The following is a 20,855-nucleotide window of genomic DNA, read 5'->3' on the forward strand; positions in this document are numbered from 1 at the left end:
CTAAATCTGGACTTTAGAATTGGGTCAAACCTACCACATTTTTTTTCTGAAAATACATGGAAAACGAACAAAGCCATTTTTGGGGAGAGATATTTAAGTTTATATACTTTTCTACCAATCACTGTAAACAAGCAGAAACCCCCCTATTTAAAGTACCAGAGACAAAAAAAATTTAAAACCTATTAAAGCTGCTTTTAATAAACTTTATTGAGCTTGTAGAAAGAATTGTATCACTAATTTGTACAATGTGTGCCTCCATTCATGCCATGGTTATAATGACAGTGTTATAACTTTAATGACTGATGCACACAGATTTCTGGTTCTACATTCAACCTCTGAAAACACACTGGAATTGTGATCACATGAAAGGCACTAGGCATCTAATGAACATCAGCAATAAACAAATCCACCAAGCCAGCACTGCTGACACACACATTAGTAACTAACCTGACCTCTCTACTTACACATCTTGCTCCTTTTTAACTGTTTAACCATTTTGAACATGAAATATTTCATATGTCTACTGCAAGGCTATCAGTAACTACTAGCACACCTTTCTCTCACTACTAGAAACTGACCTCATTTCAAGAATCAAAGATACCTCCCCATCCAACCCCTTAAAATCTGACAATCTCTTGATTGACGTGACAATCTTTTCTAAAAAAGCCTGGTATGTAATGGGTATTTTGGGCCTGAATGTGTTGATTTAAATTTCCATTTGATTATGGGTTAGAAAATTTTAGAACCTAAAGAGCTGTAAGCTGCAAAAAGATCCATAAATGCAAAATAGAAACATGGGTGTGTAGAAAACCAGTGCTGCACACACTTCTAAATTATTCTCTCCTCATCCAGCAGAAGGTGAGCTTTAACATCTACTAATGAAACAACACACTGATTGCAGTACTGAATGCTCTCCAGCCATCAGTGTGGAAACTACGCTCATTCCCTTCATCTCCTCCTGCTTTTTCAAGGCGAGGAAGGCAACCACCGCAGGCAAGACAGAAAGTAGCATCAACTCTAATGCCCAAGAGCATTTTATCTGCTGAATCATAGACATGGCAATTAAGTCTAAACAGTATCACCATTAAAATGGTGACATTTATCACACTCTGCTATCTATCTTTAAAAAGATTATTTGCTGAGGCTCCTAAAATTAGAAGGGAGCACACTGCAAATACCATGGTAACTACTTGGCATGGTAAATCAGGGTCCTTAAGGCTCCCACACAGACTTGCTGCTATTGTGACTAGAGTTATCCAAATGGCACATAAGCATTCTTACTACTTACCAAGCAGAAATGTTACCTTGGATTAAACTAAGAATAAAGCCAGGGGCTTACTCACTCAAAATAGCAGTAGGATTTTTCTGACGTTAATGAGTAGCTCAAAACTGCTTAAAAATAATTTTGTTTCTACTGTACATTGTAAAGACAAAGCTGGACTGATATGGAAATGATTTTTAAACACAAAAAAATTGCACTTTGCAGAGAGAGCTCCCCCCAAGCTGCTTAGGAAAGAACAGGGAGGAAAAGAAAGGAAGGAGAGAGATGGTACAATGGAAGTCCTTACACATTAAAAGAAATAAAGATTGTTGATGTTGAAAGAGATTAGCCAGAATCTTCAGAAAACAGTTGTTGGATTTCATGTGTCCATTTTGGTTTTTAACATCTTCAATGACAAATTGAGGGTATAGATTACTTATTCAATAAAAGCAGGAAGGAACAATGTTATCTAAAGAATTGTGCCTCCAGGCTTTGCTTTAAATTCAGACCTCAATACATTGGTAATCTTGGAAGCGCTCTCTCGCAACAATAACTCCTTTAGGTTATTGTTACACTGATGTTCCAAAACTGAAAGAAGAGGTTGCTGGTGTCACAGACAATTGAAAACTAATTACCTTTAAATTTGGTTGCCAAACACCAGTAGCAGATCCCAGAAATAGGCAGCCACAGAAGTTTCCTTAGTCTTTTACAAGAATTTTACTCTCATGTTACAAGGAATTTTTTTAGCCAGGAACAATAGCTGCTGATTTAAACATTTTCCTTTCCCTTTACCAGTCTCTTGGAACATCAGTACAGGAGTGTTCATAAAGCAGACAATTTGTATATACACAAGGAAGATAGATGGGATAAATAGGTGTGCACTATGTACATTGTTAGAGATGTCAACTCTCCACACACACACAATGCTGAGCAAAAATAGAACCATCTCAGATTGCAGGAGATGTGGGATCTCTTCGGGAAAGAGAAGACACAGCTGTCAAGGCACAGATCATACAAACAGGTGGCATGGGGCTGAGAGTCCTTGTCAGAGCACTTACAAGTAAAACTTCTCTTCCCATACAGGGTTCAGATTCCCAAAAATTGTTTTTGTCCTCTTCTTTGTTTTACCCACTTGAACCGTTACATATGGATCACTGGACCCCGTCTTGTCTTTGGCCTGCAGACCCTGAGCACACACCACTGAAAGGAAAACAGAAGGGTTACCACACCCTGCAACAAGACAGTGTATCCGACCACCACCTGAAGTATCAGCTCATAATGGCCAGAAAACAGGAATATCCCTCAGGAGAGTATTTCTGATGAGCTTCAGCTCATGGTGCACTACAGCACCTGCAATAGGGGTATCTGCACCTGCTACTGGTATGTGCACTCAGTAGAAAGACACAGAGGCCAGAGAAGCCAGTCCTCTATGTTATAATTTCATACCAACTGTCTTACTTGAGGCTCCCAAGTGAGACCAAGTGAACCCATGACTATCCCACTCACCAGTGATCGTGATCTTTGCTGACCATTTTGAGGTACCATCCAGCACGCTCTGTTTCACTGTCTTCATCTGCTGAGCGTGTGTCATTTTGCTCTCACAAAACACATCTCTGATCAAGTCGAAGATCTCAGGCTTGTTCCGCTCCCGGATTTTCATGCGATCCTTCATGGCCATGATGAAGTTCTGGGTCCGGTCTTCAGCTCCATGCTTCGAGCTCTTCTCTGCTGCTCCTGTGCACCAGAAAATACACAATGCTCATCAGGAACAAACACACACCAAATCATGTCTCACTGAATCTGGACAGGGGGATCAAAGCTACAAGTTACACTTCACATGATGGCTCCTGATACTGATGTTCACACTCTGTTCCCCCTGTTCCAACATACACAGAGAACTTGGACCATTTGGAGGCAGAGGCGGTAGCTCCTCTATAATCTGGGATCAGACTGCCCTCCTAACAACAGGTTAATATCCTTACAGCTGAAGAACACCCAGAAATGAGGTTCTTAAATTAACAGCAGAGCCTCCGCTCTCAGCACCTTGCTATGAGCAAATAAATCTTTGCTTAGGCAAGTGCTAAGAAGAGACACAGGACCTCCATTACAAACAGTACCTATGAGCTTGTCTCAGTGCACTTCAGCACCACAGAAAAGAAGCTCAGGTGAGTCTCCACTGTCAGCATTTTCTACCCATGTGTGTTGCAAAGCTCCCTGCTGAGCTCAGAGTCACTGCAAATCTACGTCTCCTGCTGCCTGGAACCACCCTGTCTGGATCAGGCACCAAGCTGCAGAAACACAGAGTGCCTCTCTGGATGCCATTCTATTTTATCAGTTCACAACTGATACAGAAACAGAAACAACTAAATAATCCATTTCTAGGACTGCATAAGTATATTAACTACAACAAATGCCTGTAAGATAGCAAACTCAACAGTTCAAAACTTGGGCCATTATAAGTATGTAGTGCTATCACAGTGTCCAGCAGCTGGAAACACAAGAGCCAGGCACAGAGTCTGCAACTGCACAGGTAGTCAACTCCATCTGACAAAAGAGAAGCCTCTGGTCGCTTGCATACCTCTTAAAAAATTTCAAAGTTCATATAATTATGAGATAAGACTACTCTCACCACCAAATACTTCCTACTCAATTGTGACAATCATTTTTACTGTCAAAATTTAGAAATTGACTACTGTCTCAGATGGGAGACATGCATCAATAAAAGCACCAATGTGAGCTAACAGGGCAGGTAACTCAGGTGTGAAATGAAAAGCAGGAACTCAGAATTGCACACAGTCTCTTTATACACAGTCTGCAGCAATTTCAAATTATGATCTTAAGTCAGATTAAGTTAAACCAGTACAAAAGTCCTGTCAACACATTCAATCATAACCTTTCTGCTTAATGTAGTATACTTTTGTTTGTTTTTCTTCTTCAGGATAGTTTAATTAAAGTAAGCTTAGTCCTAGGAAAAATGTTCTCATTCGGATATTCACCAAATATTAAATTACCTGAAAAATATGTATTAAAGCAGGTGCAAGGTGTGTGCAAAGGGAGTCATCAATCCACAAAGATACATGAAACTGTTTTCTTCCAGAAGTCAGCAATATGATATCTGAAGTACTCTTGCTATAAGGAACTACAGTTTTGCATATGAAAGTGTTTCAGCAAGTAGTGACTAAATAAGAAAAAAGTTCTATGAACACACACACACACAGAGGAGCCCAGCAGTACATAACCAAAGAGAATAAAAACAGTTTCAATTTGCAATAGACTGTAACCACTGAAGTGTCAGAAGTTCATTAAGGACACTGCATACCAAAGTGTGTTATTAAGGACCTGGGCGTGAAACAAGCCATAATTTTACATTACCTGAGTACCTTTTCATTTTCCTTGCTAGAGGCTTGATGTTCAGTATTTCATTTAGTACAATAAAAAGTACATGCCCCAGAGTTTCCTTGTTGTTGGCTTAAGATGAAATGAAATCAAAAATACTGGAATTAATTACACAGTCTCTGCTATTTCTACTCACCGGTGATGCACCTAACATTTATTAAAGGAATATGAAACTGAAATGATACCAGGGGCTATGCTTTGAACTTCAGATAAGAAGTGCTATTCAGCTTTACCAGAACTAGGTCTCCTGAGGATGGAAACGGACTCTATGCTTTTTATGCAGAACTGAAGAAGCCTACTGGGAAATTGGGGAAGGCCAAACTGAACAATTTGTCTTTCCTAGCTGGAATTCTGAGATCTGTCATAATCCAAAGAAATCAACTATGCCCTGACCTTTCTGACTTCAAAGAAATTAAGAACCAATTAAAACTAGCCTTAATCAAAAGCACTGCAAAAGCATCAAATGAGGCATATAATGCAAGTTCAGACAAATGGAGGAATTCTAATTAAAAATATGTTTAACATCCCCACAACCTCCAGAGACCGTGCACAGTGGATTTATCCCTCTGCAAGCCTAGCAGAAGTCCAGGGCACCCTAGGTTGCAGGATGTTCAAGCCACGACACACAAACCCCTACAGCCCTCTAGTCACCTCCAAGACTTGGCTCTGCCTTGTGACTCCAGAGGGAATCCCCCAGCCTCCACCCACAATGCTTACCCACTATGTCTAGACAATTTGCCCAGGCAGCTTCATTAATCCTTCCCTGGAAAAGATCTCTCTCTGCCTGCAGAGACTGTGCCTGAATTGCAGGGCAAAAGTCTGAATCAGACAGACACCTTATTTAACAACACAGACAAACAACAGACAATCTCTGTTCTGCAGTCTCAACAACACACTCTTTCTTAATTTTGAAACTTGCTTCTTGGTACAAAACCAAGAGGGCTTCTAAACCAACCATTAGGGGACTAATTAGCTATAATGTATGTGTTTTAAATGCAAAACATGTCACTATACTGAATGGCAGAGGGTGCTTTTCCTGCTCTTGGACTGGGATTGTTTCTTCAAGCTGCAAAGACATTTTTGGTCAATGGATCAGCTTTTCAAATCCTGTGAATGGCAACAGAAAGGCATTGAAATATACAAGTAACATGTACAGGTTTTTGGCTTTCCTTCTTCTCTCTGACAGAATTATCAGTCAATTTATGACTGGAAACAGAAAGCAAATATATCTATATTGGGAATTGTATCAATATAGCAATTAGTAAACCACCAGTGCTGTTATTCTATGCTTTAAGAAGAATTCAAGAAAGCAACACTGTCAGGATAGAAGGCAGCTGTTCAGTAGGCGGATAATGCTCAGAAATTATATATTCTTGAAACTTAAAATAGATATTCAAGTTTCAAATAAAGGTATCCTTCTTCCTTCTGTGCAAATATTTTCCTACACAGGACTCTGGGAGCAAACAACTGTTCATCACCATGGTGTCTAACCATCATTCAACTCAGAAGTCAAGATGATTAGCACATGACTTAATTCGTCTGACTAACCCCCCACTCATTGACTCGGTCTTGGAACTGCAGCCTCTGAACTCTGAGTACAACACACACAAGTTTCTCATCCCAAAAGCAACAATCACAGTCCTGAGTCAAAATGCATTGATCAAAAAAGCTAGCCCTGAACTGTACAGGCCTCCTACCAGGCTCTTGCTCACATAATGTCCTTCCCTTCCACCCTCTTGGTAATTACTTCTCTGCATTTATTCCTTGGTCTCCTACTCATCCAGCCCTGGATTTACTCTTTCTTTGATACCAGAATTGCCCAACCCATTGTAATTCAGTTAGTACTACACCAAAGCACAAGGCAAGAGATAAAAGCTCAGTTTCCAAAAGCCTTGCATGCCCTGGGGATGTTAAACAACATCCCTCTATCCACTCTGTCAAGTAAGAAAGGAAAAGTACCCATTTGGAAGAAACTTCTAATACTTCCAAGAACAGCAGATGGCTAAAAAGAGAGCACTGTCCCTTGAGCAGGTATTTATGAGCTTATGATAAAAAAGTAAGTGCCCTATTATCAGAATAATAACTCCTAAGTACCTACAACACTATGAACCAGGAGGCTGCAGTATGCATACCACAACTGATTCCAGGTTATTGCACTTCAGATACCACCAATTCATGGAATAGCCCTGCCTAAGCAGTTTGCAATGGGGTTTGATTCAAATTGCAACAAAGCATTGCTGAATTTTTCACCAGTGCAGTCCCACTCTGATGATAAATTTGCTGAGTGTATCAGATAATCACGTTTCTTAAAAATACAAAGACAAAGAAAATACCCTCAGAAGAGAGAATCAAACTTAATTCTACAAGACCTGGAGAATTACTTTCCCCAGAAAGGTATGAAGGATGGAAAATGGATAAACAGCACATTCTAAATCTCAGGAATAAAACCCAGGTGTCTACCCAAAATTTTAAGGCATAAACAATGGAAAAGTATTTGTGACCAGCCTGAACATTCATTTTACTCCAATGCAACATTTTCTGCAAGACTTACACAGATTGAAGTGAATATATATCCTGAGGCATCAAGGTATAATCAATGAAATTGTATTTGTTACCAGTCTGAAAATTCATTTTACTCCACTGTAACATTTTCTGGAAGCCCTAAACAGACGTAAGTGAAGATACGTCCTGAGAATGTTTTGGGTTTTTTGCAGACAGCAACAATAAAATTTCTGTTAGGAAAAAATCCCTCAGGAGTTCAGTATACAAGAAAGTTCAGTCTTGAATTTATGGGATCTCTAAACTGTTGTTTATCCCCCAGACACCCTGTTTCTCATTCCTCAAGCACAGACTACGTTCTTCAAACATATGTATAAAAAGAAATTAAACTTCTCCATTTTCCTCTGGCTTCTTGGGTTCCAGTTAGAAGAATTTTAGCATGAACACATCAAAGCAAATAATACAGTTGCCTGAAATTGCCTTTTACATTTCTAGTATTGATAACAATTGTTTTCCCATTCCATAGGTATATTCACCCCCTTCTCCAACTCCCGCCACTATCCTCTGTCTTTTCTATATTTTCATTACACAATTACCGTCTCCAGCTTCCTCTACAACTCTATCCCAGCTAATGATACCTTCCACATTCACAGTGGGTAACGCTGCACATCTGCTCAGAGTTTCTCTTCCTGCATTCTGGACACATTACAAGTAACTTAGTAAGTAAAATTTTTGTTCGGTTGAGTTTTATCTTTCTACGCACTTCACAGTTTTTTAGCCTGGTGTACTCTCAGTTGTTTCCTCTCTGTTTCTCCAACTCTGCATGATGAAGTATCCCGAGTTTACATTTTGAAAGAAAATGTGAAAACATCTGCAAGCCCCTGAATAAAATAACAAGTTCTCACTTAATGCTTTGTCATATTTGAAAAGTAATTTCCAGTTGTTTATTCTATTCTATAGAAAAACACACATTATTGCCAACATCACATCCCACAGCCCATTGCATAAGACTATGTAATTACAACTAGAGATAAGAAAACCTTCTCCCCATGGTTATGCTTCAGAGTCTCAGCTCCAGAGACTCCTTTTTCTCAGGGAGTCTGAATCACTGAAGTTGTCTTCTACCTTAACTTTTCTCACAGCCAATTTAGCCCTTTTACTCTTTCGTAAACAATAAGCTTAAAAAGGTCATCTTATCCCTGTAGCTCATCTCCCTCTTCCCCAACATAGTGAAAGCATAAACAGGTTCCAACAAGGACTAAACCTGTTCACAAAGCCATCGCTGCCATCTATGAAACAGTATCTACTGCCCAGAAAGGCTTTAAGACATGGATATCTGTAAACTGTAAGAGTAAGCCAGAGTCATAGCAGGTGCACTGCATGCATATCTACACCTCTGCCCTGGGCTCTAAAACATCCCTTTAGAAACATTCTATTAGGGAATACCTGGTACAACATCTTTTTTTTTTTTTTTTTTTTTTTTTTTTTTTTTTTTTTTTTTTGTTAGGGAATACCTGGTACAACATTTTTTTTCTTTTTTTGAAACAGCATGATTCCCTCCCTCCTGTCCCAGACTGCCATGCATCTCTTTTGAAAGATTAACAATCTTGTATCATCCTCTCTCAAGACATTCTCATACTCCTCCCATTACTATTGAAACCCTGTCCCAGACTGCCATGCATCTCTTTTGAAAGATTGATACAAGATTAACAATCTTGTGTCATCCTCTCTCAAGACATTCTCATACTCCTCCCATTACTATTGAAACCTCTCCAGTACCCATGCCCATCTGCAGTCTCCCTTCTTGAACATGGATAGCCACAACCCTCCTCTGCAGGAACATACTACCTCTTAGTCATTAGCTATTTCTTTAATACAGAGGTTTTTCTCTGTTATTTTTCAACTTCAGGAAGTTGTACAACAGCTTTTTGCCTGTTTCCTCTCCACTGCTGGTGCAAATCTAATTCTCCTCTGTTCTACCCAGATTTCTCCGTTAGTGAGATACCACAACTCCCTTGCATTACAGCATCATGGGTATGCATCTGAATCCAGCCTGGATGCCTTGAGTTTTTCACCTCAAACACTAAAAATTGTCAGTTAGTTTTGGTGAACTCCAGAATTAAAAAGGTTATTCTCAGGAACTGACCCTGTGCATCAGACTGTGATAGAAGACTGAGCTATGACCAAACTACATTCTCCTGCACCAAATGCTCTTTGCTCAGTCACAGAAAGATCTCAACAAAGCTAAGGTGCCAATGATGCAATAAATGCTATAAAATCATCTCCCAGCTCTCAAATACAAATCTAGAACTGCTGAGCAACTGGGAGACAGAGGTGTTTGGCTAGGATCAGATGTGTTTTACAAATAAGCCATTGCAAATAGCCCTAGACCTAACTGACAACTTTAAGACTCTGCACACATCAAAAATACAAGTATAAACAATATCCATTTGGATGTTAAGAAGAGATGTAAGAATGAACAAATGACCTGTGATTCACTGGCACCCCTTGCTGAATCACTCATCCTGGCTTTCCCAAACAACTACAGCCCAAGTCAGATCACAATATCTGATTTTTTAAATTCATAGAATTGCTGACAGGAATTTGCAATAAGTCTCTCGATACTTCACAAACTTTTCTGATTCCTTAGACTTAGTCCATCAAGCTACAGTGACAAGAAGAGTGAACAAAAAGAGCTACACCTTCCTATTCAACATTTAACACACATGGAAGAAATTTCTATTCTATTTAGACTGAGGTATTTTGCTCTCAAGCAGGAATATATGTTTGAGACTGAATTAAGAAATGGTATTTCAAGCAAATAAGAATAACTGGACCTAAATGAATACTTTTTTCTTTTTTTTTCCCTTTCATCAAATTCTTCCTAAACTTTTCCACTGTTTGTGTAACGTATCATTTATTCTGCAAAGTTACAGAGTTCCTTGAAGAGACAACTTAGTTTTTTACTTAGTTTTTTACACCAACAAAATAATCAGAAATGCTAGCAGGAAGACCATATACTCAAACAATACCTTTGTATCTGACTCACCATCTCTGTTAATTCAGTCCTAGGTCTCTAAAGTGGTTCAACCAAGCAACAGGCCTGTTGTAAAGACAAAATGCCTTCCCAGGCTGCTGTTGGTATAGATAATCCAAGATAAGTATAGGAACTCTATACTCTAAGCAGGAGCCCAGTGCTGCTCTAAAAAGCTTAAAACAGTGGCAAAGACTGACTGGTTTGGAACAAGCAACCTGACTGCAATACCAGGGCAGGGGGGATAGAACAAATGTCAGAATATTCCACCTCATACCCTATTCATCCAACCCATACTTCAATGCAGGATATGCTAGCAAATACACAACCTGAGCTGACAGAAACAGAGTAAACAAAACAAAAAAAAAGGCAAACAAAAAAATCAACCAAAACAAACAAACACATGTGAAAGAGTAAAGAATTAAACCTTCTTTACAATGACATCAACTGCAATTTTCTGTATCAGTGGAGCTGTCTATGCCCCCAAGGAGGTAGGTTTAGCCCAATGGCACCTTTTCAGAAAACACACAGTCACTTCAATCACTGCAGCTTCACTGATCCCTGAGATATCAGCAGAACATTTAGGAAGGCTCTGGCAACAATTTCTGAAGCAGCCACACTCCACTGGCCACTACTCACTCTGCAGGCAGTCAGCATTGAGCAGGTCTTGGCACTTCTCGTGGCACTTGACCCCGCACTCCCCGCAGCGCATTCCCTGCCGCGCGATGCCCCACAGCAGCCCCTCACACTCGTAGCAGTAGGTAGGAGTTGTGGCTGTCCACACTTCAAAGTTGTGTGGGGTTGTACAAGAGATGGGGTAAATTAAGGCTTGCAAGGTCTTCTTGTAGACATGAGATTTCTGAAAGGCAAGAGCACATGTAAACCAATATCCAGGGAGGTGACTGAGCCTATTTTTGCTGGTTAACGCAAGAGTTTTACAGGAAAAGGTATGACCACTGCTATAAAGCTACACATTTGAGGTGGACAAATGCATCAAATTTTTACATGCAGTGTCAGAGGACACCCCTCACCTTCCAAATTGTCTCCCCAGGTGTTAAAAAAATTGGAAGGCAACAATTAATGTTTGTGGATGGGAAATATCTTGAATAAAGCAAGTTCCACACACTATCCTTTATGGCAGATAGCACAGAAGGAAATGGTAAGATTACTGAGATCAAGAAGTGGTTGACAGCACCATCAAGACAGATGATTCTCTTGTGGTGTTCTATGCAGGACCAGGAGTTGAATTCAATGATCCTGGTGGGTGCCTTTCCAACTCAGGATATTCTGTGATTCTGTGTTTCTAAATTTTTTAGGATTATATCGATACATTAAATATTACTTTTACGTGTTTAGTTTCTTTGACCAAATGATACAGGAAGCTTTGCATCTATATTTCTAGACATCTGTGAAGCTGGCTCTGAATCTCAGAGAGCCAAATCCCTTTAATTTGCTTAGTCAGAATTAAGAGAAGTCAAGTAACCCTCCCACCTACCAGCTCTTCATCTTTGAGAGATGTTCTAGTAGCCATTGCTGAGGTAATTCCGGCTTTTCGGGACTGAACCAGTGACTACGGAAGAAGAAAGTTCGTTATTCACCACCAACATTTACAAGTACAATGGCATTACATTCCCAGAGATGTGAGCAAGGGGAATCTGTCATGCCAGACACCAAACCAGCAATCTACTGCATTTAAGTTGGTTCCTTACATCTCAGAGGAGTCAAATGTATACTCTGAAAGGTCTCCAACTTGTTTCCATCTGTCCATAATCAGCCTCCCACTCTATAAATTTCTATTTGTTTCTCTGCAAGAATTGCCAATGAAAACTGGGTTCCCATCTCCACATTTAGGTTCTGGTAGCAACAGTAGCCCTTCTACTGTCTGAGGTCACTACAACAGACTCACTTTTGTGTATCTAACTTCATTCATATCCAAAGGGAGATTATTTCACCACCTTTACAAAACATACAACAGCCCAAAATGTGACAGTAAAGAGGTTGCAAGTAATGAGGATAAAAGACAGGGGAGTGAGATGGGAGCAGAGGTTTGAATGTGATGGTGCATCACATTCATCAGCCATCACTGAACACAATGAACTGCATTTTCCCCTCAGAGAAGTGCCTTTCACATCATGCCAACACTGCTTTGTAGCTGTGGACAGCACAGGGCACTGTCTTTGCAGCACCTCACAGTGGCATTCAAGTGATTTCTACTGCCACTCTAGTAATATAAAGGCAGAGAAAGATAGTTAAAGATAGGAGCATTTGCTTTGAAATCATCCAACTCATCAGTTTTGTACCATTATGTTCTGCTTTATGTTGTTTCAAGAGAAACGGAAAAAGTTCATTCCAACAGTGATGGAGCAGGACAGAGTGTTGGATATGCATTCACTGCAATAAGGCAGGTTCAAAACAAAAAGCAAAGAAGTAGAGGGGGAAATAACATAAAGTAAGGGGGTTTTTTTCTGGTAAAGACTTGATGGATAGTCTTCACCTCCACTTACCATGGCCTGTGAAGAGAGAGAATGAATGCATTCAAGGGAAGTAACACAAGTTAATGCCATTATTGCAACGATTTAAGATACAAGCAGTTAGCTAGACACATACCAAGCTGCCCATGTATAAGCTGGCAGACAAAATTTTATGCATCTTTTCACATGAATTACAGGATATAGAAACTTTGGTCTTTCAGCTGTTACAGCATTTCTCTCAAGTATGAAATTGCTACGTGTACTGAATACAACCAAGAGAAAACCATTTGTCCTGCAGAAGCCTTATTTCACCATATCACACAAGCATATGAAAGTTGTCCTCATTACTCACTTGGTTCTCATGCTTCCTCAGTGCAGAAGTCTACTGGCAATATTGCAAATAGCTTTTAAAATCCAACCACATATGCTCGTTTATCTATCCTCTAAAATTCCAGCCTTCTGGTAAGCTGCCAAACCTCACACAGACGTTACAACTTTTCCTAAGGTATGTGATTTTTAGCAAAACCTTTTAAAATTATGCAGGTCTGAAAACAATCAAATATTTTGTGCAAAAAAAAAAGTATAAAAACATGAAAAAGACCCTAATTCAGTGAAATGAATGAAATTGTCTACAAAACCATAGCTCATTCTCATTTAGATTTTTCAAGCAGTACTCCTAACCCTTTAGCATAAGAATTAATTTAACAAAATGCTTGAGCTTCTTCAAGTGACAATGAATGTGCCCATATATCAAGAAAGTAAGGCCAGTTGTGTAAATGCTGTGTGGCAGAAGAGAAACAAACAAATCTCTTACCAGATCACTGACAAGTGGAATTGGCTTTTTTTTGCGCAGATCAGGCATGCTATCGATGCCATAGAGACCACCTGCAGGCCTGGAAATTCAGGAGGCAAAAAAAAAAAAACCTAATTAATTTAGGGCTGGGAGGGGTGAAGAAAGGGATGCTTTACTGGAGCAAGAAAAACAGCCAGAAAATTATACTTAAGAAAGTGCAAAGTTAATGCTAAAAACCATTAAGTGTTTATCTTCTTCACAAGCAACAATCCACACATTCCTGCATGCTGTTCGTGGTTAGGAGGGAGCACTGTCAGAGAGGATCAGCCCTGGGGCAGGATGCTGCCATCTTCTGATTCTAGTCTAGAACACGCTTAATACTGGCCCTTGAGGACTGTATAATTATTAGGAAAAAAACTGACATCAGAGGAGAAAATATGTTATTTTTATTTCTATAAAAGAAACCATTTGTGGTGCTCAGCATTTCAAGCCATGCAGACCTGTACACCCAAGAGATGGCATTTGCTGTCTGAAGTGACAATGAAGCAAAAGGGTGATTACCCCAGCAACAGTCAGAGCCAAATGAAATAAAACACTCTAACCTAATTTCTCTTCCCAATGAGACCAGCCTGTATAATTATACCTAGATCCTACCATTTACTGGTAACACCACATGGAAGTAACCCTGTACTTCAAGATGGTCTGTTAATCCAGCTTAAAGGCCTTCAGTAAATGCATCCACCCCTAAGGACTTTAGATAATGCTTTTTCCTAAAGCTGGAGACTGAGTACACACCTCTCTGCTGTAGCTTCCTCCCCATAATGAACACCCAGCCCAGCAGGCAAAATCTGCAGCACCTCTCAGTGCCTCTATCACCCTCCCCATCTCGACTCTGGTCTCAGGCCTTGCTAACATTAAGAATATGGCTTCTGAGGTCTTCTTCTTGATTACAGAGACTGCAAAGGAACCCTGTGCCTCTCCATCCTTAGCCATTGGTCTTCACCCCCTGCCACTCTGGCTTACATGTTTTGGTATTTGTGTGATAAACTGGCTGGCAATTTCAGCCTGGTTATTTTGTTGATTTGGTACAACATACCCAGTCAAAATGCTCTGCAGGAAAATTACAGGAAAAAGGAGTATGGGACAAACTGTTCTTACAGCCATAAAATCCACCTTTCAAAACAACCTAGGAAATCAAACTGCCACTACAAATTTGCACATGCCGTGAAAATTGTGAGGTTCATAAATGACAAGAGGCAACCTGCAGCCATTAGAGAGCAGGGCCTACTCAAGTCCCCTTAAATAAAGCCAAAGACAAAAAACCCCCAAACAACAAAAATACCAGCGTGATCAAACCTATGCTACAGCATGAGAATGGACAAGGATGTCACAATCTAGCATGAGGCTGTGACAAAGAGGAAAGCAGTCCATTATTATAGAAACATGTGACAGAATTGTAATAGCATAATTGACTTTTTTGATGGGGCGTAGGAGGGTGACGTGTCCAAGCCATGGCTGAGCTGACAGCTGCTGCTGGCTGAACAAGCCTGGTGGGAAGGTGAGCAGTCATGTGTAACTGCAAGAGCCATGTCAGCTCCTCAGTTTTCCAACAGTGCAGTTTTCCAACACTGGAAATCCTCACAGCAAGGCCATGCTGTGTTTTTTTTTTACTAGAGGCTATCATCATTTCTGATAGAGAATTCTAGAAAAACTTTTTGACCAAGTCATACTGCAAAAATCCCTTCTGACTTATTACAGAAAAATCTCACCCACATAAAGAAGAAATATGTTTATATTGACACATTTGCCTGCTGCCCTTATGCCACAAAACCTTTCTGATACTGGTGATACAGTTTTAGAGTAAAATACATGTCATGGCAGACTACTCAGATGATGCAAAGAATCCCAGGATTACCTGAACCACAACACAGCCTATTGATAAGCTTTGCATCAAGGATTTGTGTAAATCCCTTGATTTATGAAAGCATATATAAAACTGAAAGGGAGAGTGTATAACCTGAAAAGATTCAACAAAATGATCACAAGTAAAACTCCAGAGTTAATGCTCCTGCTAACAGTTTTTTCCTACATGATTTCAATTTTTTTTTTCTAATTTAATTGAAAGGAAACTGTGATACTCTGACATTTCCCAGGAAAGAAGAAGAACATTAAAACTGCATGCTTTATAAATTCAAGATGAGCCTATATAAATTATTGTGCTTGAGAAACATGTCTACTTACAACTTGGTTTGTTGCAAAATACTTTTGATAGATTGAGGTTTATGAGAGAAATAGTGGTACGCCAGGATGACAAAAATATCTGAAAGGTGCTTATATTTGTCACTGAAGAGAGGTGTCCTAGTATCTACATAGTTATACACCCAGATGACCTGCTTTTGGCTTGTTAATATTAATGAAAAAAATCCTCAATAACAATTCCTAATTTTCAAAAATGTTGTGCTTTTACCTACATCAGTCCCTTTATTCAAGCATGACTGCTACCTTGCTTAATAACAGAAGAAAATTAAGTGCCTCAAATGTGCACAGTGCAGTTTTATATGTAATAGGGTAACTCTCCTCTGCAGTGGATGTAATATTTATAGCATTATTATGGAGAGCTGTATTGAGGAGTGAATAGCATTTCTGTATGAGAAGATAATTTGCACTAATAAATATAAGATATAGATATGAGCTACTACACTCAGAAACTGATCCATAATAACAACTGTATCCTGTACCTTTTTTTTGAAGTGGTATCTCCAAAGCCAGTGATTACAGACAGGGAGCTCCTGTTGCATTATACTATAAATGAAAATTGCTTGAAGCATGTATTCATCTTTTAATACAAGTTGTATCACACAGAGGCTTCCATTAAATCTTGACAATCTAAGTAAGCTAAGGTGGTTTGCAATAACAGAGGATGACTACTTCCTTCAAAGGACACCACAATTGTAATCTTCCCATTGAAAGAACAACTCCAAACATAAATAAGTTCATATCACTTGAGGCTAATAAGCCAAAATGTGGCCAAGAGTTGAATTAAAGGTTTACCTCCTACAACCACCTTCTCTGGGAATCCCTTGCATGGGATGAGTGAGTATGACAAACTTTTGTCAAAACTACATTAGCCAGACTGTTTAGCTGTATCTTGCATAGAAAAGAAAAAAATTACAGACTAGAGCAAACAATGCCTCGAATTCACAACACATGTTTAAGTAATTCAGGACTTGTAGGTGTATCCACCTTTCAGGCTAAGAAATAATTTGATGTGCATGAACGAATAAACCGAGTACACTGTCTCCTTGTTAAAGCAGGAGAAGGTGCTGTTTATAGTTACAATAAATCACTGCCTCCTTCTCCTGCAAATTGCCAATTCTCCAGCAGCCCACTCACTAAGTCCCAGGTTCCTTGGAAAAAGCAGAGGGTTGCTAGGCAGCTTCAGGCATCTGCAGGTGACGGTTTGTGGGAATACCAACACCACAGAACAATGACTCCAAAAGAAGAAAGCCACATAATGAAGCCTCCAATTTAATTTCATGTTTTATTAGGGAAGCTTCCTTCAGTAGTATGAGAATTAAGTTAAGCAAGCCAACATTTGGCTGAGATTTCAGGGCGAATCTCGCTGCTACTGACTGACAGCTCCTAATGGGTGCCCCACCACCTAACCAAATCACCCTGACCATGTACCAGCCACACAACCTGTAAAATGTGTCACTGTCTTTTTCCTGCCAGAGGATCCCAGGAAGCTGCTATGCTGGCACCTATTACCACAGAGTGTCATGCTGCAGTTACAAACAGAATTTGTCTGCTTTATTTGCTGCAAGCAGTGTGTTGTGGCGAGAACGCACAACCTGAACACTCTCATCTGTGCAAAACAGGCATGATGAGCAATGCTTTAAAAATACAAATTGCAGTAATTTCTAGAGTTAGTGTGGTTTTAATTACTACACGGAATTGTTGCAAATACAGAAGACTCCCCGAAACCTATCATCTTTTAAGAGCAGAAGACACAGCACTCCTTCAGTGCTACTCTTTCCCCTCTGCTGCCACCAATGACTGATCCAGAAGAAAGGATTTAATGGGGACCACCCTGAGGTGCTCAGCAGCAATTATTTAATACTGCAGCCATAAGCACTTGCCACCAACACACTATAGATTATACATTGCAACTATAGCTTGCTCTTAACCACAAGTCTCTGTGGAAGAGCTGCATGTGCCACCTCCACTGCTTAAGAAGAGACTGAAATACAGCAGCAGCCTGGCCTTCAGTGAGGCTTGGCCACTTGATTATTTTATTAAAAACATCATATATGCTATTTTTATTTAGACTGGACTACAGACTTCTGAAGTATATTCTAATCATAAATACAGGGATAAAAGATCTCAAAACACCACTTACCCTCCTTTGAGCCAGGGTGGTTTTGATGGATCAGCCTCATCTTGGCCCTAAAGTGGGAGATGAGAAAAAAAAACAGCATTAAATCAGTTTCCAGAAACACCAGAAAATGTATTTGTATTTTATTCTGCAGAAAGGGTAACAGACCACACTGCATGCAGGCAAATGCATACAGAAACTCATTCAAGCACCTCCACTGACCAAAATGCCAGGGTAAGTCATAGAAACACAGACAGACTAAGCAATTTCATTGAACAGCCAGGACTGGAACCTGTAGAGCCTGTTCAGTGCAACTCTGCATTCAAAAGGCAGCCTTGAAGACAAACTTTTTTTTTCCCCTCAACTTTCCAGTTATTGGAGAGCTCCTGTTACTACAGGTCACCACTTAACATGAATGTGGTCACAATGAAGATGTTATAAATTAAAAGCCTTGTATGAAATGCACAAATGACAGACTAACATGAACCTCTGTATGAACACTTGTGAACTTTGTTCGTACTCAAATGCAAAGATTCTTTAGTCTCCTAAGCAGAGAGGTCCCATTACAGCTTCACTCATTTATTTGAAAGTATTTCATTTCTAACAGGCATGAAACAAGGGCTACCACCTGCAGGTCAACTGGGATCCCAGAGTGTGATGGAAAACACCACAGACTACAAATGTGGGGATTCATATTTATGAATTCAAACCATGTTTTTATGTTGATATTAAGACTACATTTTACAGAGTGTTTCTCTCCGGATCTTGAGTCGACTAATTCGAAATGGTAAGTATTTGAACACTTGCAATGTACGTGGAAGAAACAACATGTTCTGGATAAGGGGAAAATAGCTATCCATAACTGGAAACCTCTTTGTTTCAGCTCACAGGTCATATGTTCTCCTGCACTCCCTGAAAGAAATGCTGCTTTCACACAGGGCTAAGAAGGTCACGATGCTAATAGCTGAAACTCCAACCTCAGATAATCACATTTGCTAAGAGAAAAAGGAGGCTGCAACTTGCACACAGTGAAAAAGAAAGTATTTTCAGCCATAGAACTCACAACCTGAGAGTCAAGTAAAGGAGCTTGAGTCAGGAAATAAGATCCAACTTTATGCAAGAAAAAGGAACACAGCCCCAGAAGAAAGTTATTTTTTCTTTTCCTTTTTTTTCTTTTCCTAATCTGTGCTCTGTGTGAGTTGTGCAACCCCACACTGTTCACAGGTGACAGACAAAGACTCCCAAGAAGCACTGAAATAACCAAGGAAAGGAGTCCTCTTTGAGGTAACAACTTGAACAGAAGCAAATGTCCAAACTTTGTATTTTTGAATCCTACAAATTAGGGAATCGGCAGATTTAAAGACTACTTATTAGTAATGTTTATTATTTTGTATTTAAACAGATTGAACAGTATGATGTTATCCACAGTGGAATAGACATGATCAGATAGGCAGAGCAGGAAGGGGCCCAGTACCATGCACCTTTCCCCACAGTGGTAGCAGCACACCAGGCTCCATCAAGCTTGGCTACCAAAACCCCTTAGCCTGAAATCTGCATTTTCTCCAGGGGGATCTGAACCAACTGATGGTCAAGAGAGATTTCACGAAGTAAATGCAACCAGATCCTTCTGAGCACAGAGGGGAGGACACCTCTACCTTTGCAACTGAACACTTGGAAGAGCTGAGGTTAGAAAGCAACACTAAAATGGACAAAGGTTTCATACTGGACTGAGCTTGACAACATTGGCTCAGCTACGCTGAATGACAGAGAATGACAAACACAAACATGGTAACACTGACAGCACGAGTCAGTAATAACAAAGTTTTCAATCACTTCATGTGAGAATGAAATGTGACTGATATTTGAGACATTAACAGACCACAAAACAGTCTGTTCACTGCAGAGTGGAGACCACACGAGCATCAAGACTCTGGGAAAAAAGAGGAAGGAAAGATATAGAGAAAGCTGTTACCTGGTTAAGCAATTTCCTACAGGCAACCACAAGTCAACAGAGAACAGCCAGGAATGTGGACGTGGGGAGGGCAGAATGGATGATCAGGAAACAAATCTACATCATGTCCCAGATTTGTGATGCACAAAGTAAAACTTGCCAGGAGTTCCAGATCATTAAAAAAATGACAAAAAATTATTTATTTTTACCAAACCTTTCAGACATGCAAATAAAAAAAAAAAGGCAGAGCTCTAGTGTCAAGATTGAATATCATCTGGGCATAATAGCACAAAACAAAAGAAAGATATTTCAATAAGTGGCAATATGGATGCAGGGCCAAAGCAGGTGATGGCTGTGTGAAAGCAGGAGTTATCACCTGCTGAAAGCAAAGTAAAGAGCTAATTTGTTCTAGGCAGCCTTCTCCCTGAGAAAATGCCAAGAGAACCAGCACCTGCCATCTATCAAATGAGGTGATGCCTTGAGACTGTAGAAGTGCCAATGCAGTACTCACAGTTAAAGTGTGTATGTGTGGAGGAGGGAAATGTGATCCAGATCAGTGTAGGACCATTAATGGCTTCAAAAGCTTGAAAGGGTTCTGAGCAAACACGAAGGAAAGAATTAAGATGGAGGCTACTGAAAACCAGGTTTTGTTTCATAAAGCAACTATTTTCCTCTAACTATAAAATGAATGATGAACCGAATTTTCATTTAAAAAAAATCCTTTTGATGCAGTGCCATGTGACGTTAATAAAGACCGGATAAGCTGAGGAGGAGGAAGGAGCTTTCAGGTGGATAAACAAGTAACTGTAACTGAGCCAGGCATGGACAACGCAATAAGGAAGCTGGTGGGAGTATGTAGGATCTGCTGATAAAATCTGGAAATGACAAACCTAGGAGAATTATTGACACTGAACTCATAGGTCCAGTAGAAAGAACTGATGGCAGCAAATACTGCAACAACAGAGGATCAAACATGGAAAAAATGGAAAGGTCAAAGCCCCAAAGGGTGCCATGCATTTGACTGATACAAGGTGTTCCTCTGTGGAGAAAAGCATGAAACAATGGGTTTGAGTTC

General features: G+C 39.9%; 1 protein-coding gene across 13 annotated transcripts in view; it reads right to left on the reverse strand.

The window, feature by feature from the left end:
* UNC13B (unc-13 homolog B) overlaps positions 1-20,855 on the reverse strand; it is a 205,800-nt gene that overhangs the window by 66,336 nt on the left and 118,609 nt on the right. For 9 of the 13 annotated variants that reach the window (XM_039700720.1, XM_039700724.1, XM_039700732.1 and 6 more), the window contains 7 exons: positions 17,854-17,900; positions 13,476-13,554; positions 12,695-12,700; positions 11,686-11,760; positions 10,830-11,049; positions 2,768-2,995; positions 2,320-2,461 (listed from right to left, as the gene is read on the reverse strand). In XM_039700720.1, coding sequence (XP_039556654.1) covers positions 2,320-2,461; positions 2,768-2,995; positions 10,830-11,049; positions 11,686-11,760; positions 12,695-12,700; positions 13,476-13,554; positions 17,854-17,900 — 797 coding nt within the window. The remainder of the gene's footprint in view (positions 1-2,319; positions 2,462-2,767; positions 2,996-10,829; positions 11,050-11,685; positions 11,761-12,694; positions 12,701-13,475; positions 13,555-17,853; positions 17,901-20,855) is intronic. The other 4 variants (XM_039700731.1, XM_039700728.1, XM_039700722.1 and 1 more) reach the window with 1 other exon arrangement.

Source organism: Passer montanus, unplaced genomic scaffold (genome assembly GCF_014805655.1).
Source record: "Passer montanus isolate IOZ18808 unplaced genomic scaffold, ASM1480565v1 scaffold143, whole genome shotgun sequence".
NCBI classification, from domain to species: Eukaryota; Metazoa; Chordata; class Aves; order Passeriformes; family Passeridae; genus Passer; species Passer montanus.